Here is a 22325-nt window from a genome sequence, read left to right as displayed (position 1 = left end):
TAGTTCCTGAGATACATACCAAATTAGAAGGAAGTGTACAGATATCTGTAGTTGATTTTGAAATGTGTCACAAATAAGATGGAGTGATGGATGGATAGATGTACAGTATAGTAGTATGTGAATATTAGAACACAGGTGTAGGTTTACCAGCATTCACTGTAAAATTCTATTTTTAATTTATGGTTTGAAATTTTAATAAAAAAAGAAAATAGCTATGTTCAGTTCTCAGAGATGGAAAGGACTTGAGATATTTAGTCCCATGCCTTTCCTCTATGGAAAGAAATGAGCATCAGAGAGGGGGAAATGACAGTGTGAACAGCAGGGTACTAGAATATAGTTCTTTTTGTACAGTTCATCACTGAATGGGAATGAGAATTCTTCTGTTCCAGCCGGCAGTTCAAGTACAACAATTATACTTTTAAGAGTATTCATGTGAATATAAATCTCTAGACTGTAGATTATCTGAAGACAGTGATCAGATGTACATAATTCAATGTGTAACTCCAGTTTCTACCACAATTCACGGCACATAATGGACACAGTAAATACACGTTAAAGGATTTTTCTTTGAATGAATATAAAGAGTTTATTCGGTGCGTATCTGGGTATACAACAACAAATATTAAACAACTTTTTTTTAAACTTTTTTGTGCACAGGACAGAAAACTGCCTGTACATGCTATGTCCACTTTTGGAACACAGATTTTAACAATTATTAATGCACAAAATCTTACATATCATGCAACTCTATGCCAAGATTCCAACTTTCTTCCATGCAACAGATATGAAGATCTAAATGGAAACCTAGCTAAGTCTTAAACACTTTTCCAGAAGCAGGTATAAGTATATGTTGTTTAGGGGTAACCAGTCTTAACATTTCCTTGTACACAATATTCACGTGCCAAATACAATGACAGGAGGACTCATACGTACACAGATAAGACATTTCTTATTTTAACAACACAAAAGACAACATCACAGTTCCACAGTTACTGTCTTTACACAAGAAGCCACAATAATAGTTTAACATGATAACACAAATGGAATTGAGAGAAAACTACACTTGAGGATAATCTTTATTTTTAAGTAATCTTTACTGACTGGGGTTGACAACACAACACAATTTCTACGCACAAAGTACAGCACAAGAACTTGACCAGAATACTACGAATCTAAAGGGGAAAAAAATTGTAAAATCACAAGAACCTTGAGCCTGAGATGCCAATTCAGCTTCAACCCTGAATTTGGTTGAGTTGGATTAAGTGACAGAGAGTCAATAGAACCATTGAATTTCAGAAATCATAAAATTGCAAAGTAAAGAATACATATGAATCAAGCATAGATAGAAAACATTAAGCCAAGAAAACAACACGGTTCACAGAATTTTGTTTGCCCCTACAAAACACGGAAGCAGTTAATTTTGTTCTGTTTTCTTTTTTGTTTGTTTGTTTTTGAAGAACAATGGTGGTCTTTTCAATTGTCTTGGTTGGAGAGCAAATTTTTCTTAACCAGCATTAGTGCTGTGAAATGTTTTTGGTTTGTCTTCCCCTAAGCAGAGGTGAGATCATGAGAAAATTGGGCAGTCCTTCTCCCAGATTTAGTTCACTGATCAGGCTTGGCACTGTTTTTTTGCACAAGCTCGATCTAAATTATGGGGCTTTTGGATGGATGAGAAGGTTTGATGGCAGATTAGAATAGTGAACTCTGCCTTGTTTGTTTGGTAAACGTCATTGACAAATCTCAACTTTCGGGTGAAGGACTGCTAGAATTCAACAGCACCTGGAGGTAAGGTTCTGTTACAGAGCCCTTGTTTTGCCCTCACTGGCTACGTTGATTCGTTGTGGCTCATAGACTTGCCTCCGTTCAGCACGCCGGAGACACTTCTGCTCTTGGTCGGGGTCCCGCTTCCAGATCGGGAGAACTCCGTGAGGTCATGCAGAGACGGCTCCTTGTACATGGCCACTACAAAGCACAGAGACATGGCGTTAGAGGCCACCGCACTGGCCCTCAGCTTTCCTTCTATCCCCTGGGCTTCTTTACTGGAGGCCAAACCTGAGAAATGCTGCTTTCAAAGACTCAGTAAAGAGTGGACTGGACCAGATGAAGCAAAAGCCAGTCTTGGTACAGAGGTGTGTAGAGAATTCTAATGCCTTATTTCCATCACTGATGGTTTTATATGAAAAGTTAAAGTGAAAGTCACTCAGTCGTGTCCGGCCCTTTGTGACCCCATGGACTATACAGTCCATGGAATTATCTAGGCCAGAATACTGGAGCGGGTAGCCTTTCCCTTCTCCAGGGGACCTTTCCAACCCAGGGATCGAACCTAGGTCTCCCACATTGCAGGCGGATTCAAGTAATCTGGCTCCAGAAAACGTGCTGTAAAAGGGTGCTGTGCTGACTTGACTGGGCAGACTGCACCTCTGGTAAACTGCTCTTCTAACCTCAGGCCAGTAACCTCTTGAAGGGCTTGCTCTGCTCTGTCTGGATTTTCTACCCCTTTTCCACTGTGTCTCACTCCTTCTGTCATCCCTACCTCCTGCGGTCCATTCCTATCTCTCACACTTTCTCACTTGCTCTGTGTGTGTGTGTGTGTGTGTGTGTTAGTTTCTCATCTGTGTCCAACTCTTTGTGACCCCATGGACTGCAGCCCACCAGGCTCCTCTGTCCATGGAATTCTCCAGGCAAGAATACTGAAGTGGGTGGCCATGCCCTCCTCCAGGGAAATCTTCCCAATCCAGGGATCAAACTCACATCTCCTGCATTGGAGGCAGATTCTTTACCAACTGAGCCACCATGGAAGCCCTCGCATTTGCCACCAAGCTGCTAATAATGACCGAAAAACAAAACTGTGAATGAAAACTGTTGGGACAATACTGTTGGGCCCAAGGTAGTTTCCAATAAGTGTTAAGTGTGCACGCATTTGAGCATCCGTGTTTCTACCTATTTTGGCATACCTTGAGGTTCTTGGCTGCCCTGAGTTAGCAATTTCCACATAAGTAAGGTGTTACCACATGTAGATATATTGGGTTGGCCAAAAGTTCATTTGGATTTGGCCAAAACAAACTTTTTGGTCAACTCTAATCAGGAGATTAGATGTTCCCATCAATGCTTTAATGTTCTTTTTAAGTGTAAAATTTTACCGAAGTTTTGTATAAATGCCTCAGGATGGAAGGATTATGTTCCACTTTCAAAATAAAGGATTGATTGCAATACCGATACTCATTTCATCCACAGCTGGTATACTCTCAAGTTTACCTTTCAGTGGTTTGGGCAGAAAGTGAGCTGCAGGCTTGTTCTTCTTCACATGGTTTCCTTTCATGATCTCTCCTTCTTTGTTCAGACCCAGATACCACCCTCGGCCTGACTGCTGCTGACGGTATATCATCGATGAATATGTCACGTAATAATTTTCAAACACCGATTCTTTGAATTTGCACTCAGGTGTGAAATGTTCCTACAAGAAAAGTAAATAAACAAAAGCTCAATATTTACAGCTATGAATTTCATGGAGAACCATATGGTATTGCCCTTCAGGAGTTTAGGACATACTTTGTTAAAGCTTGTTATGACTGGCATTCTATTTTAACAGCAGAAACTATTATCATTGGAAACCGAGACTATATATAACATTTCACGTGATGCTTTATAAAAAGCCCTAAGTGTGAGGGCTACTAATCAATAATTAGCTCTCTTTGTAATAAGGTAATGGAAAAATGAGAACCAGTCACATAAGTGTAATGTGTTGGATAAACAGAGGAGCCACAGATTGAAGAGACAAGCATAACAGTGTCACGTGGAGCTTTGTTCCTTTCAAGATTAAATATGAGAAATAAATATCTCATCCTTGCACTTAATTTTCATAGATTGTCCAGTTACTATATGCTATAATTTTCAGTTGCCCTAGGCTGAAATCTGTGTTACAGTGTTACAATGCTGAACGCCTAAATTTTTAAAGACATGATACTAAGAAAGACTAACTTTCACTTTTAGATAAACTAAACTGATTTTTTTTTCAGACCATTGGACCTTGACTTAAAAACAGAAGAAAAAAGTCCCTCATCACCCCATCCTTGCCTTACAGTAGCATTTCACACAAATCAATATAGAAGCAAGGAATTTACAGTAATTCTACAAGCAGACATGAGAGAGCAGCCCAGGGGATTTTGAACCTGACAATGTGATTTTCTGCCATGTACATGACCATGTTTTCTTTGGACTTCCCCATACAAATGAAGGCTTCCTGACCCAACAGACTGTTTCTGAAAACAAACAAAACCAGAAAACCTTCTTTTAAGCTTTGCAATATGTGCATTATGCAACAAATAGCTATGTAAAATATCCATTTGTAGACAACATGAAATGAACAGCAGATTTTAATCTCTAAGTAATCTGCAGGGTAGCAGTGGGTCCACTTGGAGTCCAAGATAATAAGGAAAATGCTAAGTGAGTTTCCTATGACAGTGACACCAAGGATGCCCTTTGATTCTTGCTATTTTGCTGGGATCTTATCAGGAATAAGTTTCGATAAAACCTGAAAAAAAAAACCCACCTTGCAATAAAATATTGCAATCTTTCCAGACACCAGTCTTTTCTGAATGATGCCTCCATGGTCCTACCTTCCTTCATTTTCATGTTAGGTAGCATTACTATCTGAGCAACAGTATCAGAGAATCACTTCAGCAAAGAGAGACAGATTCCTCAAATGAGGCGGCTTTTTTTCTTAATGTTAAATAATTGAGCACTTTTCTTTTTTCTGGAAATCCACAAAATCTGTTTCACTCAGTAATTTCACTGGTTCTTCCATCTGGCTTCCAGAGTGCCTGGAACAGAGTCATCTTTTGGGATAATTTCAGCCTAGGGGCATACTCGATAGAGACTCAGAAGACTCACACAAATTCAACCTACTCAAGAAGCAATGTACTTTGAAGGCAACTATCACAGGGTAGGAACCAAAGCGTTCTATTTATGGGCTGTGAACACTCCTCTTTGTAGAATTCTCAACATAGGGAAAGCCAAGGTATGCCTACAAAGAAATATGACTAAAATAGTCTCCACGTGTTCTCTGGGGATGAGCATGATTGCATAGAATGTTGGTTTAGCCTTGCCTAGAGTAAAATGACAACTTCATGTGGCATTTTAAATTCTCCACAATGTAGTCGTTACCATGCCTTGTGCCTTTATAGACCCCATTCACGTCATTTCTTGGATCTCTCTACCAACTGGCTTTCCTCACATTCCTCAAGGTTGAGCTCAAATATGACTGCCCCGGAAATCATATATGACCTCTCCTAAATCAGAACCGATGACACTTGTATTTGTGTCCCCAGGAACTCTTATCTCCATCTCTGGCATGGCCCTGTGACTCGGACATGTGCATACTTGGCTCTGGAAGACAAGGAACTTGTCTTTTATTTCTGAATCTGCCTTTCAGCCATCAATGACTGATCATATTGCCTAGCACACAGCAGACCATTCAGTTATTGTTTACAGCAGGGGTCCCCAACACCTGGGCCACAGACCAGTACCACTCCATGGTCTGTTAGGAATTGGGCTGCAGAGAAGGAGGTGAGCAAGCGAAGCTTCATCTGTATTTACAGCCACTCCCCATCACTCACATTACTGCCTGAGCTCTGCCTCCTGTCAGATCAGCAGTGGCATTAGATTGTCATAGGGGGGCGAACACTACTGTGAACTGCGCATGCAAAGGACAGAAGTTGTGCACTTCTTAGGAGAATCATCCCAAAACCATGCCCAGCCCCCTCTCCACCCCATCTTTGGAAAAAAACTGTCTTCCATGAAACCAGTCACTGGTGCCAAAAAGGTTGGGGACCGCTGGTTTACAGGACTTGCATTGCAGAGGTTCAGATTGACGTATCAGAAACGCGGGGATTCAGAAGTATCAACCCAGTAAGAAGTCTGCAGGGAATTTCCTGAATACCACAGAATGAAATCAGCTGTATGTAGATGGAGGCTGTCATTGCAGGGACAAATCCTGTTTGTGTGACTTCGAATCTGTTCAGAATAATAGATACTACACAGACACTGGCACCTCCAACATGCAGAGGAAAAAAAACTTGGCAATTGTTACAACTATTGGAAAATGGCAAGGAAGGACTCAATGAACTGAATGCTCTGTCACATCCTGGCAATTTCTTAGTCATCACCACTAAATTTGGACTCAAGAACTCAGTAGAGAGGGAGGAAAATGAGGCCAAAAAAAGAATGTTGAAGAAACCAAAGCAGTGTTCTGTTCTCGGTGTGTGACACTGTCATTTTATCCAGTGCTGAAATGAGTAGGCAGAAGAGGCTTGATTTTTATCAAATGTGGAAAGATGTGAACATCCCACCCAACACAGGAAGGGCCACCAAAGGGAAGAGGGGTGTATAGCTGCATCTCTGTGTCTCAGCAGTGGTTCACAGAAATAATAGAAATCGGACTGAACCCTAACCAGAGAAGCCTTATTCACAGAATACCAAGTAGACCTCTGGCTAGCAATCAATCTTTGATTGATCTGGAGATGATTATTAGTGCTCTGGGAAAAAAGGTACCAGAGTGGCCTTGACACTTAGTAGGCACGAAACAGAAGCAGCACTCATTGTACTCTGTATTGAATAGGCATTAGATAAATACCGGCTATCATAATAAATGAATTAAAAAGACGTCACGCATTCCCTGCACAGCCACGAAGAAATTACTTGGCATGAGTACAAAAGAAAAGGTGCTTTATGTCTTCTAACCTTTCATGCACTGATTTCTCTTAAAAGTTGTTTACCTCTCTTGCATATCTATACTTATTTTGGAGGAATAATGTTAGTAAGGTTCAGAGGAATAACTCTGAAATAAAATATTCAGTCTCTCTAAACTCTCTTTTCTGTAATCATCCTCTCTATTCCCCTTAAAGTTCAAGGTTAGTTTTTTCCTCAGTGATTACCTAACTTTTTTATCCACAGAATCCATACCAGTTAATGACAGTGATTATATTCTGAGTAAAGAATGAAAAATCTACATTTGCAGAATGAACAGATCCAGGAGCAAGATCTAACAGTACAAACTTTTTTAACCAATTTATTCACTATTAAGGGCAAAATAGTTCTTTGAAGGTTTACCACTGACAAGATGTAAACATCTGAAACCCTCAACATCAGGTCAATAGAGCATATTAGAGAATACTTAGAGATACAAATGGTGATGGTCAGCTGCCCTCAGTGGGGCATATTAGGCTTCCGCATAGACTTTGAGAATCAAGTGAATAAGGCATTCATGCAATCAATAACGCAGGATATACGTAAAGAGCCCCCCAGATCCAATGGTGTGCTAGAAAGCAACCTTGTCCCAGAAGAAAGGCTCTGGACCTGGGATAGCAATTTACCCTGGTGCCTTGAGTTGCCCCTGGCACCAAGGGCATAGAATGGAGGGGATGAAATAGCTCTCTGGCCTCTTGGAGCTTGAGCCAGGTCAGAAGAAGCATTGGCTGTGATGGTAGCTTCCCGGAAGGGAGCCTACTAAGGGCCTTGTCACTCCGCAGGGGATGTGAAGCTGTATCCTCAAGAAAGTGAAAGTGCTAGTCACTCTCAGAAATCCCATGGACTGTAGCCCGCCAGGCTCCTCTGTCTGTGGAAAATTCTCCAGGCAAGAATACTGGAGTGGGTTGCCATGCCCTTCTCCAGTAGAGCCATAACCCAAATGGCAAGAGCTCCAAACCATCTGTATATCATGTACATCATCTCCACGTGCTAAACACGTCCACAATACCACAGTGCACACACCACGGCTAAGTGCCTTCTTGATTAAAAGACGTCATTGTGGGGGTGGGGGGTGGGCTTGTCTGGTGGCCCAGTGGTTAAGGCTTCACTTTCCAATGCGATGGGTGTGCATTTGATCCCTGGTCGGGGAGCTAAGATCCCACAGGCCAAAAAACCAAAATATAAAACAAAAGCAATATTCTAACAAATTCAATAAAGACTTTAAAAATGGTCCACATTAAAAAAAAAAAAGTCATTTGCCAAACACACACCGTAATAGCGGCTTTTTCATTACTTTTGCCCCCAGCTTTTGTACTTACAACTATGCTACCAACCGATAGGGTGGCAGTGATCTGCTTGAGTTTGTTCCTCACTAGGCTTTGAGGATTGCCAGGAATATCGTGAATGCTTTGAACACATTTCTCCCAAAAGAAATCTTTTTTAAAAGGGTGGTGCTGATTTCCTTGGATCTCAAGAGACCAGCAGAGTCTCCTTAGGTTGTCCACACATAAAATGGCAACACGAAGGTCCTAGGCTGTTGAACAAAGCCTGAACACTGAATATAAGTTTTCGCATATGTAGGCACTATATGAACTGCACATATCCTGGTAGAGATGAATGTGTCTCCATACATTTTGTTCTATTCACATGTCACATTATTTATTGGCATCATGGAACACAGAAAAACAGTTTATAGGTCAATGAGTGGGCATCTTTAAATGTTTAAAGTTTCTTTAAAAACTTTAAAAAATGAACTCAATAAAACATGATTTCTTCTTTTCAGCAAGTTCTAGAAACATAACTAATCTATCTCACTCTTTACTTCTCTCACTTCCTTCTCTTTTCCTACTCTCTTCTGGCCACATTTTCAGTAGCCTGACGATCCAATTAATTTAACAATTACTGCCAAGAGCAAGGGTCACTCTTCTGATTCTCAGCCTGATGACAATTAATTTTCTAGACTTAAAGTTAGCAGGTTATACAAACAGGTCTGACTTGTGTGTGTCAATTATTCCCCAGCCTAATGAAAATAACATGCAGATTAACATTAGATTTTCAACTCTGTTAAAAAAAATAAAATAGAATCTAAAAGATAAATCATACCCATGGAGGGGATGACCCCATAACTACCTATAGACTCTATATAAACTTCCCTTCTATCGGTGATTTCAAAATCCAGGATTAATTATTATATTCAGGACTTTGATGTTCTCTCCCAGGGTATATTTGACGTGAATGAACTTCATTATTACTAAGATCAAAGCACGGGAAGGGAGAGGTTGGGGAAGAAGGAATCAATACTTAGCCAGTGCACTGTAGCTAAACAAAATGATTAATTCATGATAAACAGAGTTTGGTTTGTTCACTCAAATATTCCCTGGACTGGGGGATACTTGAGGGCAGCTCTGAGCATGGGGCCTGGCTTAGAGTCAGTGATCAATATATATCTAGTGAAATAAAGAAAAGAACAGAATTTCATAGGAAGAGGACTTGGGAGATAGCTTATACAGGTCCAAAAAATGGTTAAACGGGGTAGGATATGAATAGAGGGCTGTTTGAGAGGAGAGACTGACAAGTCAGAACTTGCCTGCCAGGGCAGAAAGAGTAGGTGATAAAAGGAGGAAAGCAGCCTACAGATAAATTCAATTTAAAAAACTGGAGAGGGAGAAGAGAAAGGGAAGGACGGAGGGAGGGAGACAGAGAGGGAGGAAGAGAAAGGGGACTAATAAAGACAAATCCAAAGCTGAAGCTGCAAGAATAAAGAGATTTTAAACTCATACTCTTGGTCTTTGGCTCTGCAAACAGCTAAACACTGCAACTAAATTCTGTTCGCTTGATTTCTGTAAAAAGGTGAGGAGGTGGGGTGGGGACCAGTCCTGCTGACCTTACTGGATTGTTGGACGAGGAGGGCAATGAGATGATGTATGTGAAAGAAGCTCTGAGAATTGTAAAGCCCCATACACATGAAATGTGTGATTACTTTTGATAATACATGCCCAGAAAACCAAGGCAAAATAAATACATTCTCTCTTCTTTTCAAGGTTCTTCTGCACTCTGGAATCAATTTCTAAGGAAAGGATCTGCCTATATTTGCTTTATTGTCATGGAAGGAGATCAATTCTGCCCAAAATGAAGACTGCACGTGAATGACACTCGGTGTTTAGCGTTCTCCTCCAAGGTTGGCTCCCCCAAAACTGTTTTGCTTCCCTCCATTTGTCATTTTGGTCTGCAATCGGCTGAAAAGGCTGCAGTGCTTCAAGCCACAGCACTAAAGAGATGAAGTACTGAAAAATGGGCTTCGTGAACTACCACGTCACAAAATGACTTCAAAGTACACGTGCTAACTGGCAATTGTTTGCAATGAAACAAATCATAATCAAGAATATGCACATGGGACTATTTCTCCTCATATGGTTATAGTGAAACTTCTCAGCAGCGTTTTTGTATTCCAAGGTATCTAATAGACATTTTCATTGACTTCATGTTGAGCCCACAAAATAGGGCGCCCCAGTATTGCCTTTCTTCAACTCTTAACAAACAAAAATGAAAAACAGGAAAAAAAAAAAAAGGAAATGTTAACGAGATTGTCAAGCAATGGCTTGTGTAAACAGAATTAGGATGCAAATATGACCACCTTTTAGCCCTGGGGTTCATTGAGTCCTTTGTATTGGCTTGTTCTAGATTTTCATCTATTTCTGTAGAGCAGTCTCATGAAATATTGAATTCTACAATTTGTTTTATAAAATACACAGAAATAAGCTAGAATAAAGCAGGAATCAAAACCAAAACACTGCATCCCTTACAGAGCCTAATAAGGGTGATTTTTGTTGTGATTAAAAATAAATGATTAAAAAAAAAAAAGATCCTAAGGCCTCACTCAGTTCCAAACCTGGTCAGCAGATAACATTCTGAAATGGAAGTAACTTGCTGAGATTTGTGATGAAGAAGTGGGATAGGCCACACATCTCCAGGGCCGTGTGATTGGTCCCAGGCAGTGTCAATCTGGTCCAAGCCTTGCAGAAGAATACAGATTGGCTAGGAATCCAATTAGGTAGCAGAAGAGAGATTTCATTTTACATAAGATATGACAGAGACTATGTGGCCATCATACTTTCTTTAAAAATCTTACCAGATTAAATCTTACTGCTGAACGAAAACCTGTGCATGGAAAAGCATTTTTTTCAAGTGAAGAACACTTCTCTAAAGTGAGTAACTTTCTCAAACTTTTTTTGTCTATGATATGTATTAACTCACAGTGTTGGTTTTTCTTATAAGCAGGGATGACCTATGTGCTTTGAAAGGAGAATCAAATATCAGATATGATCTCTAAAAATAAGCTTTCCTGTCTTTTGGCTGGTTACTGGAATTAATCTGAGACTATTAGCTAGCTATTCTCCATTACTGTGATGCTTTCTAATTTGTGGCAGGATTCTTCTGTAGAACTTCAGAAAGAAAAGTGAAAGTGCTAGTCACTCAGTCGTGTCTGACTCTTTGTGACCCTGTGGACTGTAGCCCACCAGGCTCCTCTGTCCATGGGATTCTCCAGGCAGGAATACTGGAGTGGCTTAGCCGTTCCCTTCTCCTGGGGATCTTCCTGACCCAGGGATCGAACCTAGGTCTCCAGCATTGCAGGCAGATTCTTTACCGTTTGAGCCACTGGGGCGTCTTCAGAGCAGGATCTAAACCCATCAGCAAGAGAATGACTTTGGAAGTATTTGTAGTCACCAAGAGAATAAACTTATAGGTTGTATTTTAGATAGCTCTTCCAAGTTCCTGCCCAAATGTTCAAAGCCTGGGAACTGTGAAAACCTTCCCTAGACATCCAACAAACTGTCATGCAAAGGAGAAAGGTTCTTTCTGCATAGATCAACTGAAAAAACCCTGGCAAGGTAGGTGGCCTATTAAAACTGAAATTGTATCCAGGTGGGTTCATCAGGCGCCTGTTCTAGTGCTGCAGGCCACTGTGAGGGTGGTCATTCTGACTTGTGGTGGATAGTGGTCGAGTTAGATTTGATAGGGTCTGTCTCTGCAGAAGAGAGTCATTTACAATAGCCAGGAGTCTACTTCTTCAAAGACTTTCAAAGAAGACTTCTTATCTTTTCTCTTGCACAGGTAGCAAAGCAATGCCTCTGCTCAGAAGGAAGTCACTAATGTGTGCTTTCCACTGCAAACTAGAAAACCTGGAGTCACAGGGCAGGGTTCAAAGGCCTCATCTATAAACCGAGGATGAGAAAGAAGTCGTAGAGGGCTATGGGATGACCACAACGCATAACACCTGCAAATGACCTCTGGGGATAGGAAATTGTACAGAGTCCTGTTTCCATGTAGACAACGCATTTCCACTAACATTTGCCCCTTGAAAGGAGATAATGAAAGGATGCTTGTGACAGTCACTTACCACAAGTCTGAGTGGTATGATTGTTCACTAACTGAAGACTCAGATGGAAGAATTCATTCTCAACTATTCCTTACTGAGAGCCCACGGTGCACTGAGCACTGTGGGAAGTCCTTTTGCCAATATAATGATCTAATTTAATCTCAACAGCAGGTCTCTGTATGAGCTTCAGAATGGAATGACCTCCCTGTGGCCTGAGAGAGGAGTTCTCCCACCTCACAAGGGAGAAAAGAAGCCCTTACCAAGCCACTTCCTTATGAACTCCACTGCAAGCGCACCCTTTCACCCCAACAGTCACTGTGTAGACAAGCGCTGTCATGTCAGTTCTCCTCTAAATGGATAGTTCCAACGTTGGCTGAAGGGTCAGTCCTGCCTCCGATTCGTGTGCCCTGGCTCTCTGAACACCACAGAGCTCTCTTCGAAGCTGCCACATCAACTTTTCAGATTTCGGACTTCGGGCAGCTGACCTGGGCTCCGATCCTGAACCTCTAAGAGGAGAATAGCAACACGTGCCTCCCAGGGAGGACTGCAGAGAGTATGGAAAGCAGCCAGCACACATGGGGGTGCTCACAGACTGGGGGGTCCGTGGCTTTGCCTTACTTTCCTGTTCTTGTGATAGACAGGTGAATGCAGACTCCTCCCCATGACTGTCCCAATTTCCAACTGATCTGGGAGTAGAGAAGTGCCTTCCCAGTTCACAGAACTTCAAGTTACACATGAACTATATGGGTGAGAACTCCTTTCATTAGTGATTCCTTTGCAAGGGTGACAATGCATGCATCTTTCATTTGGGGCTTAAAATATCCTAAGATTCTAAAATTTGAATTACTATAATGTGTATCAGTGAACCTGCATGATATTAAAGAGATTTGTGAAATAATCCAGTATTAATGGACCAAGTGACATTTACACATCTCATTTTAATTACTATGCCACAAAAGTGCAACATGATTATTCCACTTCTTTTGTTCTAAACTACTGTTTTGCTAGTTCTACTTTCATCATGTAGGTTACTAATAACAACAATCCTGAAAACTCTAATAGCTCCTTATGTTTAAGCAGCACCTACTTTAACAGTTTTCTACAAATGCTTCAATAGTTAATGACATTCGAGTGATAGATAAGGGACAGTTTTATAATGATGACAATAAGAAAGGTAATGATTACAATGGATTTGGTAGACTTTTTTTTTTTTACAGTCGAAGAAATGAAACCAGAGATGTTAATGCACTGGAATCTGGCTTCCACACTTTCATTTAGAGGACGAATCCAGAGCAGGGAGGCAACTCCTTCTAGAGGAAGCTGGAATCTGTTTAAGGTAGCCGGTGTTGACATACGTGTGTGTATGTGTGTGCTCAGTCACTCAGTCATGTGTATCTAGATTGAGTGACTAGAGTCACTACAGTCTCTGCAACTGTAGCCCACCAGGCCCCTCTGTCTATGGAATTCTTCAGGCAAGAATACTGGAGCCATTTCCTTCTCCAGGGGATCTTCCCAAACCAGAGATTGAACCCACATCTCTTGCATTGACAGATGGATTCCTTACCACTGAGCCACCTGGGAAGCCATGTTGACATGTGAGAGACCCTTATTTTCAGGCAACTTGATCTCTAAGATGTTTCCAGAGCTGAAAAACACCGAGGACCCAGCAGTGCTAACTGGCCCTGGGCTGCAGAGGAAAGGAAGAACTTTAACTCAGAGCACAAGCCAAGCCTGCCAGGCAACATCCCATGGATCTTAAGTAATGTGTCCATGGAACATTCTCTTAGTTTATGCCATAAAAACTTGACTCTTCCATGGCAAAATATTCATGTCTGAATTTCAGTACATTTGGGTGCTGATTTTCTTTTCTTTTCAGGGACCTCTGTACACTCAAGAGTTTTTAGGGGATGACCCCAGAGAACTTTTACTGACACTAGCCTTCTGCCTCTTTAGGTGCAGAGGTGGGTAACTGGTAGAGCGAAATAGAAATCAGCCTGATCGGAGTCCTGTGTCTGTCTGTATGTTCTCAAGAGACAGACGGACATAAAGAGAGAAGTGGGGGTGGGGCAGACAAAGAGACAGAGAAAGACAAGTGAGAAGACAGAAAGTCAAGGTGGTGAGTTCTTTTTCCCAGTTCTATAATCCTGAGGCCTTTGAGAAATGCCTGCCGTTCCCCATCCTGCCTCCACCCCCAACCCCACCATACAGCAGGAGGGTGAGAAAGTGAGCCATCTCTCTTGTTGGAGAAAATCTGTCTCCTGTCCAAATTCCAGGCTGTGCTCAGACCTCGGGGTAAAATCTGAGAAGCCACTCAGGGCAGGTTTTCTTCTGTAAAGTTAGCATCTACAGAGGAGCCTGATAAACAAATAAACCTATTTCTTCCTAGAGATTTTCCTTTGCGGAAAGTACATCCATCTTTGAAGGAAAAGAAAAAGGAAGTCCAGGTCTTTGGAGAAACTCAGGATTAGTATAAAGTTCATTAAAATAAGACACTTTGAAATATGAATGTTGTTATCATAAAGTGAATTATATTTTCATAAGAGGGACGTAATGTTCAGATGTGTAACTATGGCGCAGTAACAAGACAATGGTTCCCTATTTATGACCAAACTCTTGTCACCTGTGATGCTGTTTATGCTCCTCATTACCTGATACTATGGTTCCAGAGAAACCACGGCGAAAAACGCAATGCTTTAAAGCACTGTTTAGACCGAGTGTCCAGCTACAATTCATAAATGAGCTTTCAGTAGCTTAGATTAAATTAAATTTGGTCTGCTCTGGATTTCCTGAAATACTGCAGCATTTTTAGATTAATTTTTTAAAAGGGTTTTGATGTCATTCAATTTTGAAATAGACAAATTACAGTTCTTTATCAAAATATGCAATTTCAATTTTCAAATATTTGTTACCTAAGTATTACCGGAGTTGAAAACACAAGGTAAGGATACAATATAAACTATAAGAATATATCAAGATGATTAAAACTGCATAAGCTTTGCACAACCATGATCTATTTGGAATAATTTTCAGCTTTCATTTTCAACAGTGTAGATTGTTAAAGCATTTGCATGATAATGCAAAATACATAAATTATCCCTGCAGGGAACACTTAAAACTTAAGGTAATTATATAGCATAGAAGTGATTTCAAAGAACTCCAACAAAATAACAAATAATTCTACAGTCACCCTTTACAATGCTTATTATTCTGTTACCAGTGATCTTGACCACTAAAATCCCTTTCTTTACAATTATACTCACATTATCAATTCTTACTTTGTTCTTTTACCATCAAGCTCTTACAGCTGGCCCTGAAAATTTGCATGCTGTAAAAGCTGAACTAGACAGCTAGTAGAGATGAATTCCCCAGTTATATTCATGCTGTGAACAGAACCATAACACTCCCTTAATATATCTTATCATTGCACTTTTATACTAAACACGAATCCAAATCAAGTCCTATTTTTTACATTCCTCCTGTTTAAAATCTTTTAATGGCTCCCTGCTGCCTACAGGATAAAATCCAAAACTCCCTGGCCTGGCGTTCAAGGCCCTCCATAATCTCGCACATGTGTTCCTACAAGTCTAGCATAAGATTCCTCAACTCCAGCCAGATTGGAGAAATAAGGCCAGGACCAAAAGGAGCAGAGATTTTGCTTATGAATGGAAAAATATCTCCTCCAAACCAATTAGTATGCTTTGGAGGCTGGGATATTCACTGTGATTAGAGAGAATTACTGCGTCACAGGGAATATATAACTAATCTCTCCTGAGTTTCTTAGGCTCTGCATTATTCTTATTTTTTAAATTCAAAGAAAATGTCTTGCACTTCTGGAACATCCCAGCCACCTCGTGTCTTGATTCTGCACCCTGTGACTTAGCAGGGGCTGCCCCCAGGTATGGAATTTTCTGGAGGCCACTGGTAATAACCGGTACCTCTTCCTTTCACGGCACAAAGAGAAAACAGAGTCAAATGTCAGCATGTCAGGAACCTTCAGGCTCAGCTTCAGCTGGAATGCAAAAGCACTTTACAACCGACTATTTCTGAAGACTTTTCACAGTATCGAGGAAAAGGGTAATGAAATTGTATCTGAACAGAAGGAAGCTAAATTATTTATCTCATACTAATTTTTACCAGATGGCTGGTGATGAAAAATCTATACTGGCAAATCTGCTGTATGTATTAAAGATAATCAAGGGGGCTAAAACTTTAAATGGTCACAATATATTTGGATTTAGTTTTATGGCTCCTATCGATTCCATACATAGGTTCTTCTAAGTCAATGTGATTGGGACACAATAAATCATATCATCAAATCATCAGGAGCTGCATCTTCTATTCATGAATCACATCAGCACTTGGATTGTGTCTCTTTTTTTTGTTGAACCTGCAGAGAGAATACATTTGGGATGTTGCCACATGATGTTACCTATCATATCCCTCTGCATCAGGAGGTTCCAAATGACACTCCTTCCCCAAGAGAAAGAGATCACAGTCCTCAGAAGGAAATTCCCTCACCGAGCTTCCAGCAGAACCAGTTAAATGCTGACTTCTGATGACAATAAACCATTGAGGACTGGAAGGGAGATAGGGTGTACCAGATGTGCATCCTTTTCTGCTCAAGTGATCTCTCCAGGGAGCGGGTTGTGTGGGTTCAACATCCAATTTGGGCCTGTCATGGATCCATTTCCTCTCTGTTCTGAAGCCCACCACTGGAAAAAGCCCACCCTTGTTCTTTGGTTGACTCTCAAATGCCAATTGTCCAGGAAAGGCTAGAATATGTTTGATAACACGTGCTGGTTCACATCAAACAAAGCACGTTCACATGTGCCAAGCCACTCGATACTGTTCTCCAGGTAAAGCAGGTAGAAGTGCTGGCCCTGGCAAGGAATTGCTGTGTATACCAAATCCCAGTGTATGATTCACCTAGTGAGTCTGAACATCTTTATACAATGTATGAAGACCAACTGTCTTACATAGCATTTTCTGGGAGTTATATGCCTTCAAGTCAACACAGACTGTTTGAGTGCCTGCCATGTGCATTGTTTTTCCTAAACTAGATGCCGATACTCATGGTGCTTTAGCACTTTTGGCAGAGCAGCTGCTGTCCCCCAACAGTTGTCCAAAGAGGACTTTTGGAGCTGCAGTCAGAACTCATACAGTGCCCCATGGTGTGTTCTTATGGTGAGGGACAACAGGTCAAAATTGAGTTCCATAGTCTACAGTGGCCAAGCAAGATACAGACCTACTGTGCATTCTTCCCACTATGACAACCTGATTGGGCATTTATTTCATTTGCAAAAGGTTCATTTAGTCATTTAATCTGTTATAGTTAAATGTTCTACTCTCAGCAGCAGCAGCTGAGGAGTTACCAGTTGCTCAAAAATTGTGGTGATCCTGGGTCAAGTTACAGATTAGAATGGCAGTAGCTTATACTGACACGTAAAAGCAAATCCTTCAGAATCACACCAGAATGATCAAAGTTGCCACTGTGATATTACCTCAAGGAACATAGAACCCCTACATTCTATGACTAGCCAAACTCGAGTCAATTTAACCTAGTAACTAACTGCAAGTGATACTGTACACCATATGCCAATATAAGATAACAAGGCTCCATCGTTAAACCACCTTGCTGCAGGGCGAGGTTCCTAGTACTCTAACCGCCGGCAACAATATGCTGTAAACACACTTTGGTGTCACTGAAGTTATACTTTCTGCAATTCTGATCTATTGAAAGAATGGTTTCAGAAGCAAGGTATTTGTGGAAAAATCATAAGGAAAAGGCACGAACAGGTAGGCTGTGAGCTAGGTGACCAGAATAAAGGACAGTACTTCCCTGGAAGTAGAGTAGCTAGGACTCTGAGCTCCCAATGCAGGGGACCTAGGTTCGATCCCTGGTCAGGCAACTAGATCCCAGCAGAGCAAAAAAAAAAAAAAAAAAAAAAAGACAGTTCAAATACTCCTTTGAGTAAACACTAGCAGAGTTTCAAGTCTCAGAGCTTTGGGGTGACTCCATAAGCCTTGCCCAGTTGTCACAATCTCTGCGATTGTTCTAGCATTAGAAAGAAACAGGAGGGACAGATCAAACAGATGTGAAGCAATCAGCACTTTGGTGTTTACCTTTGCACCAACACGTCAAATCACGCATGTGGCTCCAGTGAGAAAGCAGAGATGGGGCGCACGCAGCAACCCGTCAAGGAAGGATAGACGTACACACCAAGTCTGTGTGAGAACTGCAGATTACATTTTGTCTTTTTAGCAACATTAACTCTGTTCTTCTAAATAGTCTCAATGTGTATCCACAGTTGATTACTGTATTTTGAATGAGCAATAATAGGATCAATTTTCCCTGAGCCTGAGTCACAGCCTGGTAGTAAATTAGGTGCTCAGGAAGGTGTGTTACTTCCTTGAGGCCACTGAGCCATCATTTAAGGCATAATACACTTGCTTTTGTTTGTGAAGATGCACTGACTCACTTCAGTAGGAGTTGTTTTTCCTGCACTGCTGATGGCTGAGTTAAAGGAATGTACTTTTTTTTTTTTTTCCCTCCTCACAGTATGGATGAGATGGCATGAGCTAAAAACACATTCTTGCCACCTGTACTGTGACCCTTGGAGCAAATGCCCGTGATGTTTGGTTAAAGTTTGAAGTTTAATCTGTAGCTGTGGAACAGAGTCCATGAGAACTAGGGGGAGATCATAGATTCCTCCAGAGCATCCTCTAATTGTGTTACCTGGTCACCAATGCCATAAAAACCATCCTTGTAGTAAAACATTAATTTACAGCATAAGGCAAATCGTGTTACTCTACTACTCAACACGCTTCAATGACTTCCCTTCTCACTTAGAGTCAAAAGCAAAGTCCTTACCTTGGACAATAAAATCATCTGTTATCTGATCCTGGCTACTTCTCCATTCTCATCTCTCACTTGCCGATTTTTTGTTTGTTTGTTTCTTTGTTTTTACTTTATGTCAGTCACACTGGCTTCCTCGCTTGTCCCATGAATATGCCAACCATATTCTCACCTACTTTGTGATCCCACAGACTATAGCCCTCCAGGTTTCTCTGTCCATGGGGATTCTCCAGGCAAGAATACTGGAGTGGGTCATCATGCCCTTCTCCAGGGGATCTTCCTGACCCAGGGATGGAACCCAGGTCTCCTGCATTGCAGGCTGATTCCTTACCATCTGAGCCACCAGGGAAGCCCTATTTTCACCTAACGGCCTTTGAATTTGCTGATACCTCTATCAAGAAGTTTTTTCCTTTAGACACCCACCTGAACCCTTCCTTCCCGTCCATCAAATGCCACCTTAACAGAAAGGCTTTCCCTGATGACCCTGCATGAAAGTTGTCCCTATCTCTCAGCACAGCCTTGTCCCTCAAACCCTGATTGTTCATTCTCCAAAGCAAATTATATATGAATTTGTTTATTATCTGCTGTCTGTCTAACCCATCTAGAACATAAGCTCCATGAGGACAGGGCCTATGTTTTGTTCATTGTTGTGTTCTAGAACATGGAACAGTGCATCTAGCTCTGTATTCATGCCATAGAAATGTGCTGAGTGAACAGATGGATGAATTCTGGTGGCCTGATAAGTTGAAAGGACAAATCAGACTAGATTAGTAAGGTCTCTGCATAAGTATTAAGGAATTAGATTTGTCATAAAAAGATGTTTCAGCTCCGTTGAGGTACAGTTATCAGGGCTTTCATTTTCACTATGGTTATGAACTGCATTATAATTATAAACCAGCATGTCTACGCAGAGAAACAGAAGCAACCTTTACTAACACTCTTTTGAGCTATACATGAAAGGCTATTCATAAAAAAAGGGTAGATCAAGATGAAAGGAAATAGCTAAAAAGAATACCTTTGAAAAGTATGCCAATAGGTAATTAATCATTAAAAGCAGCAAATCCTGATGGCTGGTAAATTTCAAGGGCTTATCTCAGTAATATATGAAAGTGCAATCTCCTCAACATATTAGAAATGTCAGTTCATTGTACTGAACAAAAGAATAAATGAAGAATACGTCTTTCCCAAGAAGAAGCCATTATTTTTGATGATTTCATTAAAACACATTAAGTAAAGATTAAAACAGTAAAATATCAAGGGGAGTTTAGTCAGGGACCCAGTGCTTCACTCTGATGTGTTTTTCATGGGGGCTGAACACCTACTGTGACCTGTGCTTCCACTGCTCTGCACTGAGTACAGGCGTCTTGGGCTGAACAGGTGTAGAGTAGAAGGGACCACATCTCATGTCCTTGCCGTGGACCACATTTTGTCTGCCCCTGACCAAAACAAAGATAAGGATTTCTGAAGAAAGAGGAATGTTGAAGAAGAAAGAAATGCCACAACTTGCTAATGAAGTACAAGGGAACAGGAAAACCACTTTGGCGTGCCGTACTTTAGATGCTGTTTAGAGACAGGAAGAATTTGAAAGGAAGCATTACGTGAAGGAGAAGGAAAAAAGAATGGTTTCTATTTGGACCCACATGGCATAAATAAACATCAAAACCTACCAACAGCAATAAATGCAAACCGTACCACTGTTTCACTCACTGGACGATTGTGACTATGTGAAGCAAGTGTGAACATCAGGACGCCGCTGCAATGTGCGTGGTTCAACATGGACTCAGAAGGAACTTTACCTAACCAAATGCCTGGGATGGTTCTGCCAATAGCAGAAGTTCAGGGCCGTGATCCAGGTGTAATGAAGAGGTTTGGCTGTATTCCCTGGGAGATAGTCTCTTTTGGATATAAACTAACGGACTAGATACTGGAACCTTATAAAATAAAGCAACATACATATTAAGCCTCTAGCAGTTCTTTTTATGGAAACTGGTTTTTAAGATATGCTGACTTCAGTCAAATGTCTTGGCTTGTTGATTTTGACACAATGGCAAAAGGAAAAGTGGATAAACAATCCTAACTAAAGGCTGATGGCAAAGAGCAGCCCAGAACTGTTGTCCTTTGCAGTCTTTTCTTCTTCATTGAATGTTCTATATTAAGGCAACTTTGCGCCCTGGTTGAGAAAATAGGTTTTCAAGTCAAACAGTGGCAGAGCACAAATTAAAATCCAGCTCTGTCTAACTGGGTAACTTTGGGTAACTACTATGACCTCTGGCCTTAGTTTCTTCATCTCTAAACTGGGGAAGATAATTTTCTTCATAGGGTTATTGGGAGGATTCAATAGGTTAAGATTTGCACAGGGGTCACTTAATAAGGAAGAGAATTTTCTAAAGCGAATGTTTTAAATTCAGGAATGAAAGGCATTATTGTGGGACACTGGCATTCCTATAAAGCACAAATACTTTGTGCTTGAATAAAACATTGGGGCAGTGAAAGCTGCTAACCAAGTCGCGTCACTTCTCTGTACAAGTCACAGTGGGGCTGACAATCAACTGGCGTCTGCAGTCTGCATCAGTGCTGCTTCCGGGGTTGGAGGGGACGGTTTAGGTGTTTGGTTCAGAAAATAGGGTGGTGGCAGGTACTAAAATTCAGTAAAGTCATTTCTGGGGTAAAGTCTGTTTTTCTTTCCATCCTTAATCAGTCATCCTTCGAGCAGAGGTTAGGATTGTCTTCCTCTGAGAACTGAAACAATGAGTTGTTAAACATCTGGCTAAGAAATCCCTAGGGGGTTTCTCTGGCATACTCTGCCACTTCTCTGCTCTTTCTCAGCTTTTCAGGAGTGAAGCCACTTCTCCTGTTGCCAGGCAATGAATTCCAAGAGCTTAATTTGGATGGTGACTACTAAAAATGCATCTAAGTGCACCTTCTTGCCTACATCCTAGTTCCTAGGCCTTTCTTGTTTTGTTAACATCCACATTTAAAAATACTGTTCAACGCTGCACTGCAATGGTCATCTATCATGATAGTCTTCATCTGCTAGTCCTCAGGTATTAGTGAAAAGGGGACCTCGAGTGGGCGCTTGATTGTAAGTAACAGTTTAAAGTCTGTTTCTTCCAATTAACTCTACGCTCATAGAAAGCAGGGACTGTGTTTGCCAAGTATCAGGAAATCACTGGATTACTGCTTGGATGGATGGATAATGGATGGATGGAAATATGTATACTACATGAAGCTATTACGAGAGAAGCAGAAGGACTAAAGATCTAAAAAAAGCAAGAAATATATCCTTACTAAGCAGTCAAAGGAAAACAAAAAGGAGCTCAGATTAGGTATAAAATTTGGTCAGACAAT

General features: G+C 41.0%; 1 protein-coding gene across 5 annotated transcripts in view; it reads right to left on the bottom strand.

Annotated features, from left to right (window-relative positions):
- Positions 1–560: 560 nt before the first annotated feature.
- The window catches only part of FGF13 (fibroblast growth factor 13), a 532825-nt gene continuing 511060 nt past the window's right edge, over positions 561–22325 (bottom strand). For all 5 annotated transcript variants that reach the window (XM_043459602.1, XM_043459605.1, XM_043459604.1 and 2 more), the window contains 2 exons: positions 3256–3454; positions 561–1962 (listed from right to left, as the gene is read on the bottom strand). In XM_043459602.1, coding sequence (XP_043315537.1) covers positions 1826–1962; positions 3256–3454 — 336 coding nt within the window. In that variant the 3' untranslated portion in view covers positions 561–1825. The remainder of the gene's footprint in view (positions 1963–3255; positions 3455–22325) is intronic.

The sequence above is a fragment of the Cervus canadensis genome, chromosome X (assembly GCF_019320065.1).
Source record: "Cervus canadensis isolate Bull #8, Minnesota chromosome X, ASM1932006v1, whole genome shotgun sequence".
In the NCBI taxonomy this organism is placed as follows: domain Eukaryota; kingdom Metazoa; phylum Chordata; class Mammalia; order Artiodactyla; family Cervidae; genus Cervus; species Cervus canadensis.
The sequence above is the reverse complement of the archived record's forward strand: the minus strand, read 5'-3'. Positions and strand labels throughout refer to the sequence as shown.